Here is an 18,740-nt window from a genome sequence, read left to right on the forward strand (position 1 = left end):
AAACTCACCTTTGTTAAAATTAACTCTGTAGAAGATTTCGTCTTTTTGAATTACGTGTTTCTCAGATAAATTTGATAATGTAAAGTCCCCAGTGGTATGTCTCACTGACCTCTGAGGCGAGGCTCCTGCAAAAATATCAGTAATCATAGAATATTGCTGAATAAACCTAGTAGAAATATATCACAACGTTCACAACAAACCCTCACACTAAACCAGACTCCAGTAATGAGGACTTGACTGGATCTGGATAAACATTTGACAGCATTTTATAAAAATTGTCAAAAGTAAGGAAGTTGTAAACTAGAGTCTTATTGTATTGCATGCTGTTTAGTAGTGTACGATTGCACTGTGACAGAGTCCAGAGTGGTGAGAGCAACCATGTCTTGGCTACTGTCAGCTAAAAATAGCATTTAAAAGATTCTGCCCCTTGTTTACAATCTATGATTGAAAATGCAACTGAAGGTAAAGTAGTTGTGTTATGGGCAACCTGCGCTAGGTGCAATTGATGTGCAGTGATGTGCCAGACCACCCACGGTGGCACCTCCCCCCCCTCCCCCTACCCCTGCACCTCCCCCTCCCCCTGCACCTCCCCCTCCCCCTGCACCTCCCCCTCCACCTGCACCTCCCCCTCCCACTGCACCTCCCCCGCCATGCACCTCCCCCCGCCACTGCACCTCCCCCTCCCCCTGCACATCCCCCTCACCCTGCACATCCCCCTCACCCTGCACATCCCCCCCTAGTCATCCTGCACCTCCGGATGTGCCAGACCACCCACGGAGCGAAGTGCTGGTGGCTATCCCTTTGAAGCTTCGATACAATGGAAAGCAATTATCGGCGGCGCTCCCTTTGATCTTTCGATACACTGGCACATCCTGGGATGTGCTAGACCTCCCACGGAGAGAGGTGTAGTCGGCTGTCCCTTTGATCTTTCGATACAATGGAAAGCAATTAACGGCGGCACTCCCTTTGATCCTAGGATACAAAGAAATCCACTTAACGGGTGATTGACAGATCCATTAGTTGAGTTTCTAAAAGCTTTTAGTAAGACCATTACATTTGACGAAGGTGAGCAAATCTTGACAAGCATCTAAAACGCTTTGTTTAGTTCACTAACAAAGGACACCCTCTAGAACGTTCCTTCGATTGACGCCGACAAAGGCACACCTGTGTTTACCACTGGATCTTCCTCTAGTGTTAGTTCAAAATTCCTGGAAAAATCCATTTCAATCCATCGTACCTGTCACTGCCTGTTACTGCGAAATTTCGCCTTTGTGTGTCACGTCTATGTAGCGGATCCTCAGATAGGGTTTGGAGTTCACACGAGATGGCTGACCAACAGCAAGAGAAACAGCAACAGTGTGTGAGCGATATAGACGACGCCGATTTACACCGGGTGGAAGAGCGGGAGCAAGGACGTAAGGCAAATATACTTCGGCTGCTGGAGGAGGAGGAGAGAGAGGTGTGGAACTTAATTGATCAGGTTTGGTGCTCTCAGCCTCGGGATGATGTGGAATGGATCATGTATGAAGCTGATACTAAGATATGGATAGAACTTTACAAAAAAATTAAAGAGTTGAAGAAATAAATATCCTCCTTCCCTCCCCTCCTCCAATAAGCGGTCTTTTTAAAGGCTACCTAAGCTTTAGTGAGTTAAGTGCACTGCAACGAGAAAATTAGATTGCAATATCGTGCTGTTTAGTTTTCGAGTTGTACCACCCACGTAGCTAGGTGATCACATCAATCACAACCTAATTAATCAACCAAATGAAGAAACCGAATGAAACAACCGAATGAAATAATCAAATAAGATAACCTTATGAAATAATCTTAAGGACATTTATTTCTGAGTTAGGCCACCCACATAGTGGGGTGTCGGCTCTTGGAGTAGTTGTCAAATTATCCGCAGCAACACGCTAGTGGCGGTGTTAAAACCACGATACAGTCTACATTTAGACTACAAATCAGTTAGTTCTATGAGTGCAGTGAATACACTCGTTACGTGCGTGGTTTGTGTTGATTGTTATTATTATGTCTTCTAGTATTGCCGACGCGGAAGAAACGATTCGCTTGATTATGGAAGAGATAAAAGTGATGGAAGACAACGCAATTAGTAGTTTTCCTATGGAAAATGCAGAGGAGCAGCAGCAGCAACATAAGGAGAGAAGGAAAATTACCAAGAAACCTGTGAAGATTAGTGATGTGAAATATGTACAAACCGATAGTGGCAGCGAAATTAAAAAAGAAGGATCTGAACAAGACGCAGGATGGATGTTCAAGTCGACAAATGATTCACCGGCTATAACGTGGATAGACGAAGATTTTCAATACACTGTACAGAATCCCGCCAATCGTGGTCGAGTTTTATTGAAATTACAACTATTTGATGAAGGAGTGCAAACACACAGTTGCGGCATATATTTAAATGAAAAGAAAGGGGATAAAATATACAACAGTGCGAATCATTTACTAGCACAATTGGAGAATTTATGGGTTGATCGAATGACAGGAGTTCTGAAAGTAAACGGTGTGATGAAGTCAATGATGCCACTTCCCGCGTGGCGTAGACCCATCGATTGTGCAATCGAAAACGGTGGAAGAATAAAACAAAGGAAGAAACGTTCTGCGGTGCCAGTGACGATGATGCAATCGGAAGAGACAAAAAATGATACCAACAAAAGCATCGAGTACAAGAAGCCACGTGTTGATGCGCAGCTGCAGTCGAGGGGGCGAAGCAAAAAGAAACAACTAGAATAACTCCGGACTCTGCATGAAACTTCTACAAGGATGGATTCTGAGAAATATTGCGACACACCCACATTCTTCTCCCCACCACTGCACTGATGCTGCTGCAACAATTCATCTCTCGTCCAAACCACTGTGCGGATCTAACGTGTGTACAGTTTCGCTTGACTTTAACTTGTTTTACTACCACATTTATTATGTCGAAATGTGAGTCAGTCAGTGTCGGTAGTAGAGGCGGCAGCGGTGTGATGGACTTACAAAATGAACTCAACGCCGTGCAAGTAAACAGGCCGTACACGAAGATCATTCGAATAGTGAATACCATGAATAGTGCGCTTACCGTATTGTGAAATTTGAACGAGTGACCACACCGTACGGAGAGACTGTCGTGATCGTCCTGGAGGGACTTGTTGGCGATGAGCTCTACATGCGAATCCACCTACCACGGCGCTTCAACGAAGCGATCTCGGATCGTCACATTGACCGGTACAACAGTGGATTCGGTGATCCACTTTACCTCGTCAGGAGATGTGCTGTGGCCGACAGTAAATATACACCATTGGAATTTGTTTGAAACAAATTTAAATTTAATTTTTACAAAAACTAATTTGTACATGAACCATTTTATTATTATTATTTTTATTAACCTCAAAACAAATGAAAATTGTAATTGTCTTAAAATGATATTGTAACTTTGATAGGTTTTGTAAGTTAATACTTATAGTCACGTTCAGAGCATAATCAAATCGTCTTTTTATTTACACTCCTTGTTCCCTATTGTTATAAATTAGCATAAATTAGTTTGTCGTGTTGTCAGTGTAGTCAGTCAGTCAACCTGTAAGTGAAATGGACTTGAGGTGCAAACACCCTTTTTTCGACCTTAGTTGCCGACCCTGGTAAATCACAATTTGTCATGCGTTTTATAAACCATGCTAATGAAATGTGTGATACAGATTTTGCTGACTTATACTGACATCATCCTCACTCAAGTGATAGTGTGCAGCAGAACAGCAGCAGCAGTAGTATTATTCTGTATAAACCAGTTTGCCAGACATGAACGACTATGACAGTAATGTCCCTAATCTGATCATAGTGGACGACAAAATCTGCATGAAACAGACAACAGTGGGGTGGATTTGTTTACAAAAGCTTCACATCATAGGGACTTTAATGTTTTCTTTATAACGCAGAATCAGATTGATCAGGATCAGAGAGACATCTCATTATATTATATAGTGTGTTATAAAAAACCCCAGAGATCGGGCTCAGATCAAACATTTAGCCCGTCAATTTTATTGCTCGTACAAAATGCATAGAGGAAGCTTATGCGGAAGCTACACTTGATCCGCAAACGTATCTATTGATAGACTTGAAACAGTCCACACTGGATGAGATGTGCATTCGTTCGACCATCTTTTGGCACGGCCCGATTAAGGCTAAACATCCCCGAAAAATTTATGTTTCTGGCCCGATAGATAGCAGCACCTCTGCGACAAATTTGTACCACTTATAATTTCCGTGTTTATTATCAGATTTTTGTTTTGTAAACGGTTTTGTAAATGATATGAATAAGACATTCACGCTATTTTGCTAATGTTTTTTAAAATTTATTTACAAAAAAGTTTTATAAAGAATTTTTTTGCTGTAATTATTTTTTTTAATCGCAGGTAGTCATTTTGTAAAGAGAAATTTTAAAAGAATTTTGCCGTTTTCTGATATTAATTCGGCCAAATGGTCGTATCGGAATAGTTTTTTAAAGAAATTATCATTATTTCTCTCGCGCTCCAGTCCCCTCCCCCGCCGCGTAGCGCAGCTCCAGTGCCCAGCCGCTCTGCCCGGCCCTGCAACGCGACTGTAGCTTCGTCATCTCACACACACCTCGCATTCATACTCTGACCGGACTCACTTACTAGACTGGACTACTGATTTCGACAGATACTAGTTTATGATTTAAAAACAAGTATTTTCTGTAAGTCGGAAAGAGACATCTATTTAAATAAAATTACAGTTGTATCTGTACATTGCTTAGAATCATGGAGTTTTTGGTTATTTTTACGTTTCATAGCCTAAGAAAGCCGAAACGAGTCTTATCTCAATTTCTGTCTGTCTGTTTGTCTGTCCGTTTGCCTGTCTCAGGGTGTCCACCGACCGGGAAAACCGGGAATTATGCGTAAATTTCGTATTTTACCGGGAATTTTCAATTTGCCACGATCGCGCATGAAGATGACGTTTCCGTGACCGCGGGGGACGACGATGATGTCCAAACGGCCGTGGGATTTGTTAGTGATTTTGCCGCAATCGCGCATGACGACGATGACGTATCCGTGACCACGGGAGACGACGATAACGTTTCCATGACCGCGGGAGAAGACGACAACGTTTCCGTGACCGCGTGAGACGACGATGACGTTTTCGTGGCCGCGGGTGACGACGATGACGTTTCCGTGACCGTGGAAGAGGATTATAATGTTTCCGTTACCTCTGAAAAATATCAGAATTTTGTCACGACCACGAAAGACAGTGGTGATGTTTCTGTTACATCGACATATCACTATTTTTAAGAAGTTATTGATAAATTGCAGGTTTAAGGGTTAGTTTTAATTTTCGGATTATTTAATCAGTAATATATAAAAATTGAATACTTGTGTCAGGCAATTAATATTAAAGTATTCATAAATGTTATTTCTTTAACTGAGAATGCTCATTCCGATAACTAAAATAGCGAGCTGTGTTAGCGCTAAAACAGCATTGCGAGAGTTGGCGCAAAACACTCTCGCACTCTAATTTTTGCGTTTTCTGTCGGGACTCCAAAATGTTAGCTTATGCTATGAAGATGATAAAACATTAGTGAAATATTTTTTTAGCAAACCATCATGAAATTTTAAAGCTTTGCGTTGTTAACGTATCAATGTTTTGTGGACTGTGCATTTATTTACTTACTAGCTGGTTGCCCGTTCTACGTACGGGAATCTTGTAGTAAGTTGAAACCTTATATTCAGAACAGGAGTTGGTTTGCATATTTAGTGTACATTTTTCCAGATATGCTGGCAAAACTATTACTATATAGGAATGCATATAAACCTTCGCAAATACAATATCTGACAGTTTCAAAGCCAAAACGAATGCTTCGCAATTAAATGTCACCCGATCGTGTTAGTCCATATTTTATATCTAATGATAAAAGGAATTGCTTTATAGATCTATGAGGCATAGCCCTAAGGTAGGCCTGTAATTGAAAGCTACTTTTCACACAGGTTAAAAGTAGTTAAAATACTACCTCAACCTCACTATTGCACACTTTATTCGGGTTGAAATTTTCATTAACAGAGGTGCTCTTGTCTTTTCCACGAAACACTGAGAAATAAGGACATTAATGCGTTACCAACAGACATACAAACAAAAATACAGAATTGAATTAGGGGATTTCCTACGCTTTAACCAAAGCAAATTACAAACAAAGTAATTATTTGAAAGTTTTGATAGTGTCATCAAATTTTATCATAATCGTTTTTAGGCCTAATCAAACTGTAAAATTGGTGTAAATCCGTTGGCAAATATATATAAATAAGTAAATAAATACACAGTCCACAAAACATTTATATGTTAACAACGCCAAGCTTTAAAAATACATGATGGTTTGCTAAAAAAAAACCTTTCACTAATGTTTTTTCATTTTCATAGCATAAACTAACATTATGGAGTCCAGACAGAAAACGCAAAAATTATACAGTAAGACATCAATTTAATTTAATACGAAATAAGGTGCAGCACTAACGATAACTATAGTTGTAAATAGTGATGTGTTTGTACGTAAAAATGTTTCTTACTACTACCAACGGTTCTAAGGAAAAGTAGCAGTACCAAAAACAAACGTTTACATTTAAGAAAAGAACTATAGTACTTACGACCAATTCAAACTGTCCTTCTAATTAAACTGTATTATAGGTGATAATCCATTGGCAAATATAAAAATAAATAAATACACAGGCCACAAATTATGTAACATGTAACGTTAACAACGTAAAGCTTTAAAAACTCACTATATGGTTTTCTAAAAAAAAAAACAAAAAACTTTCACTTGATGTTGTGCAGTTCAGAAGTTATTAATCTCCCTTGGTTTTAAATTTTTTTTAAGTTTTCGAAAATCAAAGTTATTTTCCATTAATATTATTATTTGTAAGCAACTTTTAATGTTAACATATTAATGACAGTTTGAAGAAACCACCGTTATCCAAACAAAGGTTTCTTATTTAAAAGATTACGTAATCTCTAAACGATAATCGGTACATATATCTAGGAAACATTCGGAGGAAATGTGACAAAAAACGCACAAACCAGGGGTTTCGGACGTTAGTAGTTTTACTTCCTAAATAGGAAAAGTACCGATATCGTTGTCGAAATGTATGTAAGTAGAAACCAAAAATGGCAGCCAGTGGCACATTGGAAAAGCGAGTTTAGCTACATCTGTAAGTTAAACCTCTGTTACGATCACAGCGAAATCAGAAAGATCTTCCAAGATCGCAGCAACATCCACGATCACCCACTGCAGTTCTGATTTTTACTTTGCACTTTACACAACTGTCCTTGAAGCGCCGTCAATGAGTGGAAACCTGTTTTGTAAGCTATTGGTGACGATGATGAAAAAATGTAAGTTTTCCAGCACTAATACAACACTGTTTCACGGTATTTTCCCCGGTTACCAAAACTCAAGAAAAATCGTTGCACTTGCGATTAATGAAACCGGGGTAGGACACAACGTTTTTAATCTCACTTGTATTGGATGTGCTAACAAAACTTGATCGGAAATGGTTGCGGTATTTGTAAACAACTTTTAATGTAAACCTATCAGTGACAGCTAGAAGTGAGAACTAATCCAAACAGCTGATCGTTATTTCATAAAATGTAATAGTAAACATTGGGAGAAAATTTGACAAAATTCGAACAAAATTGGGTTTTCGATGGTTCGTTATTTTGTTTTCAAAGAAGCGAGGCCATGTTTTTATAGCAAAAGACACTCTCACCAATCCAGTAAATACGGAAAAAATGATTAGAACCTTGATCGGAACTCTAGTTTTCTAGGAGTAGGCCGCGTAAAATGACATTTTGGAGTCACAGACGGAATGACAGAATAGACAAAAAGAAAAACAGACAGACAGAAATTGAGATAAGACTCGTTTCGGCTTTCTTAGGCTATGAAACGTAAAAATAACCAAAAACTGCATGATTCTAAGCAATTTACAGATAAAACTGTAATTTTATTTATATATATTTATATATTTGCCAACGGATTTACACCAATTTTACAGTTTGATTAGGCCTAAATACGATTATCATACAATTATAAATTTGATGACACTATCAAAACTGTTAAATAATTATTTTGTTTACAATTTGCTTCGGTTAAAGCTTAGCAAATCCCCTAATTCAATTCTGTATTTGTTCGTGTATGGAAGCGCGGGAAACCGTCATCCACCGGTGTACAAACAACACCCCAGCCGTGTTGTGGGTGGGAGGAGGGGTAGCAAATGTGAGTGTGACCTTGGAATGACCTTGGTCATATGTTAGGTTACAAACACAATAAATACAAATTTAAAAAATGCGCGCAAAAAAAAATACGGCATCGGCGTCTGCATCGTGACCGTTAAGATTCGTCCGATAACCGTCGATGATAGTGAACATGATGGTCACGATGCAGACGCCGATGCCGTAATTTTTGTTGCGCGCATTTTTGAAATTTGTATTTATTGTGTTTGTAACCTAACATATGACCTACATTATAACCTAACCTTTGATTTTATAACCTAAACTTTGACTTAAAAAAATTATAGTAAAATAATTGTGTTACAAAATGAAAAATGAAAATTGCAGGTAGTCATTTTAAAGACAATAGTTTTTAATTAATTTTACTTTTTACATTTTTAAAATCGCTTGGCTGGTTTAGTCGGTATCGTTGTTTAAACATTTACAGTAATTATAACAAACGCGAGAGAGACATGAAGCAGGTGCAGGACAGGGCCACTGTGACTCATTCCAAGGTCACACTCACATTTGCTACCCCTCCTCCCACCCACAACACGGCTGGGGTGTTGTTTGTACACCGGTGGATGACGGTTTCCCGCGCTTCCATACACGAACAAATACAGAATTGAATTAGGGGATTTGCTAAGCTTTAACCGAAGCAAATTGTAAACAAAATAATAATTTAACAGTTTTGATAGTGTCATCAAATTTATAATTGTATGATAATCGTATTTAGGCCTAATCAAACTGTAAAATTGGTGTAAATCCGTTGGCAAATATATAAATATATATAAATAAAATTACAGTTTTATCTGTAAATTGCTTAGAATCATGCAGTTTTTGGTTATTTTTACGTTTCATAGCCTAAGAAAGCCGAAACGAGTCTTATCTCAATTTCTGTCTGTCTGTTTTTCTTTTTGTCTATTCTGTCATTCCGTCTGTGACTCCAAAATGTCATTTTACGCGGCCTACTCCTAGAAAACTAGAGTTCCGATCAAGGTTCTAATCATTTTTTCCGTATTTACTGGATTGGTGAGAGTGTCTTTTGCTATAAAAACATGGCCTCGCTTCTTTGAAAACAAAATAACGAACCATCGAAAACCCAATTTTGTTCGAATTTTGTCAAATTTTCTCCCAATGTTTACTATTACATTTTATGAAATAACGATCAGCTGTTTGGATTAGTTCTCACTTCTAGCTGTCACTGATAGGTTTACATTAAAAGTTGTTTACAAATACCGCAACCATTTCCGATCAAGTTTTGTTAGCACATCCAATACAAGTGAGATTAAAAACGTTGTGTCCTACCCCGGTTTCATTAATCGCAAGTGCAACGATTGTTCTTGAGTTTTGGTAACCGGGGAAAATACCGTGAAACAGTGTTGTATTAGTGCTGGAAAACTTACATTTTTTCATCATCGTCACCAATAGCTTACAAAACAGGTTTCCACTCATTGACGGCGCTTCAAGGACAGTTGTGTAAAGTGCAAAGTAAAAATCAGAACTGCAGTGGGTGATCGTGGATGTTGCTGCGATCTTGGAAGATCTTTCTGATTTCGCTGTGATCGTAACAGAGGTTTAACTTACAGATGTAGCTAAACTCGCTTTTCCAATGTGCCACTGGCTGCCATTTTTGGTTTCTACTTACATACATTTCGACAACGATATCGGTACTTTTCCTATTTAGGAAGTAAAACTACTAACGTCCGAAACCCCTGGTTTGTGCGTTTTTTGTCACATTTCCTCCGAATGTTTCCTAGATATATGTACCGATTATCGTTTAGAGATTACGTAATCTTTTAAATAAGAAACCTTTGTTTGGATAACGGTGGTTTCTTCAAACTGTCATTAATATGTTAACATTAAAAGTTGCTTACAAATAATAATATTAATGGAAAATAACTTTGATTTTCGAAAACTTAAAAAAAATTTAAAACCAAGGGAGATTAATAACTTCTGAACTGCACAACATCAAGTGAAAGTTTTTTGTTTTTTTTTTTTAGAAAACCATATAGTGAGTTTTTAAAGCTTTACGTTGTTAACGTTACATGTTACATAATTTGTGGCCTGTGTATTTATTTATTTTTATATTTGCCAACGGATTATCACCTATAATACAGTTTAATTAGAAGGACAGTTTGAATTGGTCGTAAGTACTATAGTTCTTTTCTTAAATGTAAACGTTTGTTTTTGGTACTGCTACTTTTCCTTAGAACCGTTGGTAGTAGTAAGAAACATTTTTACGTACAAACACATCACTATTTACAACTATAGTTATCGTTAGTGCTGCACCTTATTTCGTATTAAATTAAATTGATGTCTTACTGTATAATTTTTGCGTTTTCTGTCTGGACTCCATAATGTTAGTTTATGCTATGAAAATGAAAAAACATTAGTGAAAGGTTTTTTTTTAGCAAACCATCATGTATTTTTAAAGCTTGGCGTTGTTAACATATAAATGTTTTGTGGACTGTGTATTTATTTACTTATTTATATATATTTGCCAACGGATTTACACCAATTTTACAGTTTGATTAGGCCTAAAAACGATTATGATAAAATTTGATGACACTATCAAAACTTTCAAATAATTACTTTGTTTGTAATTTGCTTTGGTTAAAGCGTAGGAAATCCCCTAATTCAATTCTGTATTTTTGTTTGTATGTCTGTTGGTAACGCATTAATGTCCTTATTTCTCAGTGTTTCGTGGAAAAGACAAGAGCACCTCTGTTAATGAAAATTTCAACCCGAATAAAGTGTGCAATAGTGAGGTTGAGGTAGTATTTTAACTACTTTTAACCTGTGTGAAAAGTAGCTTTCAATTACAGGCCTACCTTAGGGCTATGCCTCATAGATCTATAAAGCAATTCCTTTTATCATTAGATATAAAATATGGACTAACACGATCGGGTGACATTTAATTGCGAAGCATTCGTTTTGGCTTTGAAACTGTCAGATATTGTATTTGCGAAGGTTTATATGCATTCCTATATAGTAATAGTTTTGCCAGCATATCTGGAAAAATGTACACTAAATATGCAAACCAACTCCTGTTCTGAATATAAGGTTTCAACTTACTACAAGATTCCCGTACGTAGAACGGGCAACCAGCTAGTAAGTAAATAAATGCACAGTCCACAAAACATTGATACGTTAACAACGCAAAGCTTTAAAATTTCATGATGGTTTGCTAAAAAAATATTTCACTAATGTTTTATCATCTTCATAGCATAAGCTAACATTTTGGAGTCCCGACAGAAAACGCAAAAATTAGAGTGCGAGAGTGTTTTGCGCCAACTCTCGCAATGCTGTTTTAGCGCTAACACAGCTCGCTATTTTAGTTATCGGAATGAGCATTCTCAGTTAAAGAAATAACATTTATGAATACTTTAATATTAATTGCCTGACACAAGTATTCAATTTTTATATATTACTGATTAAATAATCCGAAAATTAAAACTAACCCTTAAACCTGCAATTTATCAATAACTTCTTAAAAATAGTGATATGTCGATGTAACAGAAACATCACCACTGTCTTTCGTGGTCGTGACAAAATTCTGATATTTTTCAGAGGTAACGGAAACATTATAATCCTCTTCCACGGTCACGGAAACGTCATCGTCGTCACCCGCGGCCACGAAAACGTCATCGTCGTCTCACGCGGTCACGGAAACGTTGTCGTCTTCTCCCGCGGTCATGGAAACGTTATCGTCGTCTCCCGTGGTCACGGATACGTCATCGTCGTCATGCGCGATTGCGGCAAAATCACTAACAAATCCCACGGCCGTTTGGACATCATCGTCGTCCCCCGCGGTCACGGAAACGTCATCTTCATGCGCGATCGTGGCAAATTGAAAATTCCCGGTAAAATACGAAATTTACGCATAATTCCCGGTTTTCCCGGTCGGTGGACACCCTGAGACAGGCAAACGGACAGACAAACAGACAGACAGAAATTGAGATAAGACTCGTTTCGGCTTTCTTAGGCTATGAAACGTAAAAATAACCAAAAACTCCATGATTCTAAGCAATGTACAGATACAACTGTAATTTTATTTAAATAGATGTCTCTTTCCGACTTACAGAAAATACTTGTTTTTAAATCATAAACTAGTATCTGTCGAAATCAGTAGTCCAGTCTAGTAAGTGAGTCCGGTCAGAGTATGAATGCGAGGTGTGTGTGAGATGACGAAGCTACAGTCGCGTTGCAGGGCCGGGCAGAGCGGCTGGGCACTGGAGCTGCGCTACGCGGCGGGGGAGGGGACTGGAGCGCGAGAGAAATAATGATAATTTCTTTAAAAAACTATTCCGATACGACCATTTGGCCGAATTAATATCAGAAAACGGCAAAATTCTTTTAAAATTTCTCTTTACAAAATGACTACCTGCGATTAAAAAAAATAATTACAGCAAAAAAATTCTTTATAAAACTTTTTTGTAAATAAATTTTAAAAAACATTAGCAAAATAGCGTGAATGTCTTATTCATATCATTTACAAAACCGTTTACAAAACAAAAATCTGATAATAAACACGGAAATTATAAGTGGTACAAATTTGTCGCAGAGGTGCTGCTATCTATCGGGCCAGAAACATAAATTTTTCGGGGATGTTTAGCCTTAATCGGGCCGTGCCAAAAGATGGTCGAACGAATGCACATCTCATCCAGTGTGGACTGTTTCAAGTCTATCAATAGATACGTTTGCGGATCAAGTGTAGCTTCCGCATAAGCTTCCTCTATGCATTTTGTACGAGCAATAAAATTGACGGGCTAAATGTTTGATCTGAGCCCGATCTCTGGGGTTTTTTATAACACACTATATAATATAATGAGATGTCTCTCTGATCCTGATCAATCTGATTCTGCGTTATAAAGAAAACATTAAAGTCCCTATGATGTGAAGCTTTTGTAAACAAATCCACCCCACTGTTGTCTGTTTCATGCAGATTTTGTCGTCCACTATGATCACATTAGGGACATTACTGTCATAGTCGTTCATGTCTGGCAAACTGGTTTATACAGAATAATACTACTGCTGCTGCTGTTCTGCTGCACACTATCACTTGAGTGAGGATGATGTCAGTATAAGTCAGCAAAATCTGTATCACACATTTCATTAGCATGGTTTATAAAACGCATGACAAATTGTGATTTACCAGGGTCGGCAACTAAGGTCGAAAAAAGGGTGTTTGCACCTCAAGTCCATTTCACTTACAGGTTGACTGACTGACTACACTGACAACACGACAAACTAATTTATGCTAATTTATAACAATAGGGAACAAGGAGTGTAAATAAAAAGACGATTTGATTATGCTCTGAACGTGACTATAAGTATTAACTTACAAAACCTATCAAAGTTACAATATCATTTTAAGACAATTACAATTTTCATTTGTTTTGAGGTTAATAAAAATAATAATAAAAAAATGGTTCATGTACAAATTAGTTTTTGTAAAAATTAAATTTAAATTTGTTTCAAACAAATTCCAATGGTGTATATTTACTGTCGGCCACAGCACATCTCCTGACGAGGTAAAGTGGATCACCGAATCCACTGTTGTACCGGTCAATGTGACGATCCGAGATCGCTTCGTTGAAGCGCCGTGGTAGGTGGATTCGCATGTAGAGCTCATCGCCAACAAGTCCCTCCAGGACGATCACGACAGTCTCTCCGTACGGTGTGGTCACTCGTTCAAATTTCACAATACGGTAAGCGCACTATTCATGGTATTCACTATTCGAATGATCTTCGTGTACGGCCTGTTTACTTGCACGGCGTTGAGTTCATTTTGTAAGTCCATCACACCGCTGCCGCCTCTACTACCGACACTGACTGACTCACATTTCGACATAATAAATGTGGTAGTAAAACAAGTTAAAGTCAAGCGAAACTGTACACACGTTAGATCCGCACAGTGGTTTGGACGAGAGATGAATTGTTGCAGCAGCATCAGTGCAGTGGTGGGGAGAAGAATGTGGGTGTGTCGCAATATTTCTCAGAATCCATCCTTGTAGAAGTTTCATGCAGAGTCCGGAGTTATTCTAGTTGTTTCTTTTTGCTTCGCCCCCTCGACTGCAGCTGCGCATCAACACGTGGCTTCTTGTACTCGATGCTTTTGTTGGTATCATTTTTTGTCTCTTCCGATTGCATCATCGTCACTGGCACCGCAGAACGTTTCTTCCTTTGTTTTATTCTTCCACCGTTTTCGATTGCACAATCGATGGGTCTACGCCACGCGGGAAGTGGCATCATTGACTTCATCACACCGTTTACTTTCAGAACTCCTGTCATTCGATCAACCCATAAATTCTCCAATTGTGCTAGTAAATGATTCGCACTGTTGTATATTTTATCCCCTTTCTTTTCATTTAAATATATGCCGCAACTGTGTGTTTGCACTCCTTCATCAAATAGTTGTAATTTCAATAAAACTCGACCACGATTGGCGGGATTCTGTACAGTGTATTGAAAATCTTCGTCTATCCACGTTATAGCCGGTGAATCATTTGTCGACTTGAACATCCATCCTGCGTCTTGTTCAGATCCTTCTTTTTTAATTTCGCTGCCACTATCGGTTTGTACATATTTCACATCACTAATCTTCACAGGTTTCTCGGTAATTTTCCTTCTCTCCTTATGTTGCTGCTGCTGCTCCTCTGCATTTTCCATAGGAAAACTACTAATTGCGTTGTCTTCCATCACTTTTATCTCTTCCATAATCAAGCGAATCGTTTCTTCCGCGTCGGCAATACTAGAAGACATAATAATAACAATCAACACAAACCACGCACGTAACGAGTGTATTCACTGCACTCATAGAACTAACTGATTTGTAGTCTAAATGTAGACTGTATCGTGGTTTTAACACCGCCACTAGCGTGTTGCTGCGGATAATTTGACAACTACTCCAAGAGCCGACACCCCACTATGTGGGTGGCCTAACTCAGAAATAAATGTCCTTAAGATTATTTCATAAGGTTATCTTATTTGATTATTTCATTCGGTTGTTTCATTCGGTTTCTTCATTTGGTTGATTAATTAGGTTGTGATTGATGTGATCACCTAGCTACGTGGGTGGTACAACTCGAAAACTAAACAGCACGATATTGCAATCTAATTTTCTCGTTGCAGTGCACTTAACTCACTAAAGCTTAGGTAGCCTTTAAAAAGACCGCTTATTGGAGGAGGGGAGGGAAGGAGGATATTTATTTCTTCAACTCTTTAATTTTTTTGTAAAGTTCTATCCATATCTTAGTATCAGCTTCATACATGATCCATTCCACATCATCCCGAGGCTGAGAGCACCAAACCTGATCAATTAAGTTCCACACCTCTCTCTCCTCCTCCTCCAGCAGCCGAAGTATATTTGCCTTACGTCCTTGCTCCCGCTCTTCCACCCGGTGTAAATCGGCGTCGTCTATATCGCTCACACACTGTTGCTGTTTCTCTTGCTGTTGGTCAGCCATCTCGTGTGAACTCCAAACCCTATCTGAGGATCCGCTACATAGACGTGACACACAAAGGCGAAATTTCGCAGTAACAGGCAGTGACAGGTACGATGGATTGAAATGGATTTTTCCAGGAATTTTGAACTAACACTAGAGGAAGATCCAGTGGTAAACACAGGTGTGCCTTTGTCGGCGTCAGGGAACGTTCTAGAGGGTGTCCTTTGTTAGTGAACTAAACAAAGCGTTTTAGATGCTTGTCAAGATTTGCTCACCTTCGTCAAATGTAATGGTCTTACTAAAAGCTTTTAGAAACTCAACTAATGGATCTGTCAATCACCCGTTAAGTGGATTTCTTTGTATCCTAGGATCAAAGGGAGTGCCGCCGTTAATTGCTTTCCATTGTATCGAAAGATCAAAGGGACAGCCGACTACACCTCTCTCCGTGGGAGGTCTAGCACATCCCAGGATGTGCCAGTGTATCGAAAGATCAAAGGGAGCGCGGCCGCCGTTAATTGTTTTCCAATATAAAATATCAAAGGGATAGCCGCCAGCACTTCGCTACGTGGGTGGTCAGGAACATCCCGGAGGTGCCGGATGGCAGGGAAGAGGAAAGGGGAGATGCTGGATAGTGAAGGGGAGAGGGGATGTGCAGGATTGAAGCAAATGAAACTATCGAATGAAACTATCGAATGATACAACCGAATGAAACAACCGAATGAAACAACCGAATGAAATATCGAATGAAACAACCGAATGAAATATCGAATGAAACAACCGAATGAAATATCGAATGAAACAATGAATGAAACTATCGAATGATACTATCGAATGGGGGGGTGATGTGCGGGGGGGGAGGTGCAAGGTGGGGGGAGGTGCAAGGGGGGTTGTGCAAGAGCCTACTACACAATTTGAGTTCTACACTGTTGGTTTCCTTTGTTAGTGAACTAAACAAAGCTTTTTAGATGCTTGTCAAGATTTGCTCACCTTCGTCAAATGTAATGGTCTTACTAAAAGCTTTTAGAAACTCAAATAATGGATCCGTCAATCACCCGTTAAGTGGATTCCTTTGTATCCTAGGACCAAAGGGAGCACCGCCGATAATTGCTTTCCATTGTATTGAAAAATCAAAGGGATAGCCGACTACACCTCTCTCCGTTGGAGGTCTAGCACATCCCAGGATGTGCCGGTGTATCGAAACATCAAAGAGAGCGCCGCCGATAATTGCTTTCCATTGTATTGAAGCTTCAAAGGGATAGCCACCAGCACTTCGCTCCGTGGGTGGTCTGGCACATCCGGAGGTGCAGGATGACTAGGGGGGGATGTGCAGGGTGAGGGGGATGTGCAGGGTGAGGGGGATGTGCAGAGGGAGGGGGATGTGCAGGGGGAGGGGGAGGTGCAGTGGCGGGGGGAGGTGCATGGCGGGGGAGGTGCAGGGGGAGGGGGAGGTGCAGGTGGAGGGGGAGGTGCAGGGGGAGGGGGAGGTGCAGGGGGAGGGGGAGGTGCAGGGGTGGGGGGAGGGGGGGAGGTGCCACCGTGGGTGGTCTGGCACATCACTGCACATCAATTGCACCTAGCGCAGGTTGCCCATAACACAACTACTAGGTAATCAGCTGTTGAATTACAATTCACAAATAATTAATTGAATTAAGTAATATAATAAGTGAATTGGAACAAATGCATTTAAAATTGGCTAATCACACAAACCATTTGATAGTGTTTTGTGATTTGTTATTAATTGCATGTTGTATCATGACTTGACTGCTATACAGTGCATATTTTTTGACTACTACCCTCTGTAGTGTATTCCAACTTAGGTTGGGCGTTTGTGTATTGTTAGTTGTAATGTGTTAGTTAAGTTTTTTCACCTGAAGACGGGATCAGATTCCAGATCCCGAAACGTTGTGTATTGTTTTTTTACATTCGTGATGGAAAATGTCCGCAATAAACCTTTGAACAACATTAACTCACCATCACCAACAATGAACTTCAAACAAAGAATTGATTCTCGGTACGGACCCGGAGTAAGTAATCAAATAAGTGAATTGGAACAAATGCATTTAAAATTGGCTAATCACACAAACCATTTGATAGTGTTTTGTGATTTGTTATTAATTGCATGTTGTATCATGACTTGACTGCTAACAGTGCATATTTTTTGACTACTACCCTCTGTAGTGTATTCCAACTTAGGTTGGGCGTTTGTGTATTGTTAGTTGTAATGTGTTAGTTAAGTTTTTTCACCTGAAGACGGGATCAGATTCCAGATCCCGAAACGTTGTGTATTGTTTTTTTACATTTGTGATGGAAAATGTCCGCAATAAACCTTTGAACAACATTAACTCACCATCACCAACAATGAACTTCAAACAAAGAATTCACAAATGTTATAAAGCAAGTTGGTCATCATCGCCTGAACCTTTGAAAGCGCCCTTTAGAACTTAATCAAAGGATAGGGGGATGAAACGCCCTAAAGGAAATTACCTCTTGATTACCATTTGCTTATACACTCGATCATAAGCTTTATATTTACCTACAATTAAATTGTAAAAGTAGGTTAAGTAGGGAAGGTAGAAAAAATGTTTCAGAAAAGCTCCACTAATACATTGGACTAATTTCACTTTGAGCCGTTTCATTTATTCAATTCACTTATAGATGATGATTTAACATCTCAAATTACCTCCTGTCGGTACTGCTCCTGGCAAATTTGATTTCGGAGTTTCATTTTGTTGTGTTCTATTTTGTTGGGTATCATCTGAAAAGAAACAATAAACATGGAAGTATATTTAAGTAAAACCAGACACAAATATAAAGGTGTAACCGAATAACTCCTGAACCTAAAACTACCTAATAACTATTTTTGTTTGCATGGCAGTCTTGGCCACAAATTTCTCTGACTTGCATTTGCATAACAATGGACACTACTCACCAACCTTAGTTTTGTGGTTTATTGTTTTAAAGTAACCAACTATTAAATACAAGTGTAACTCAAAACCCCTGATGTGTGACTCAAGACCGTTAGCAGAT

The 18,740-nt window shown here is 39.0% G+C and overlaps 1 protein-coding gene across 1 annotated transcript in view; it reads right to left on the minus strand.

Moving 5' to 3' along the window:
• The window catches only part of LOC129005922 (uncharacterized), a 43,172-nt gene that overhangs the window by 16,616 nt on the left and 7,816 nt on the right, over positions 1-18,740 (minus strand). Inside the window, exons 4-5 of the mRNA XM_054434961.1 lie at positions 18,394-18,468; positions 9-125 (exon numbers count right to left, since the gene is read on the minus strand). Of these exons, the coding sequence (XP_054290936.1) occupies positions 9-125; positions 18,394-18,468 (192 nt within the window). The remainder of the gene's footprint in view (positions 1-8; positions 126-18,393; positions 18,469-18,740) is intronic.

This window comes from Macrosteles quadrilineatus, unplaced genomic scaffold, assembly GCF_028750875.1.
Source record: "Macrosteles quadrilineatus isolate MER2022 unplaced genomic scaffold, UCM_ALF_1.0 Scaffold_44__1_contigs__length_1017569, whole genome shotgun sequence".
Lineage (NCBI taxonomy): Eukaryota > Metazoa > Arthropoda > Insecta > Hemiptera > Cicadellidae > Macrosteles > Macrosteles quadrilineatus.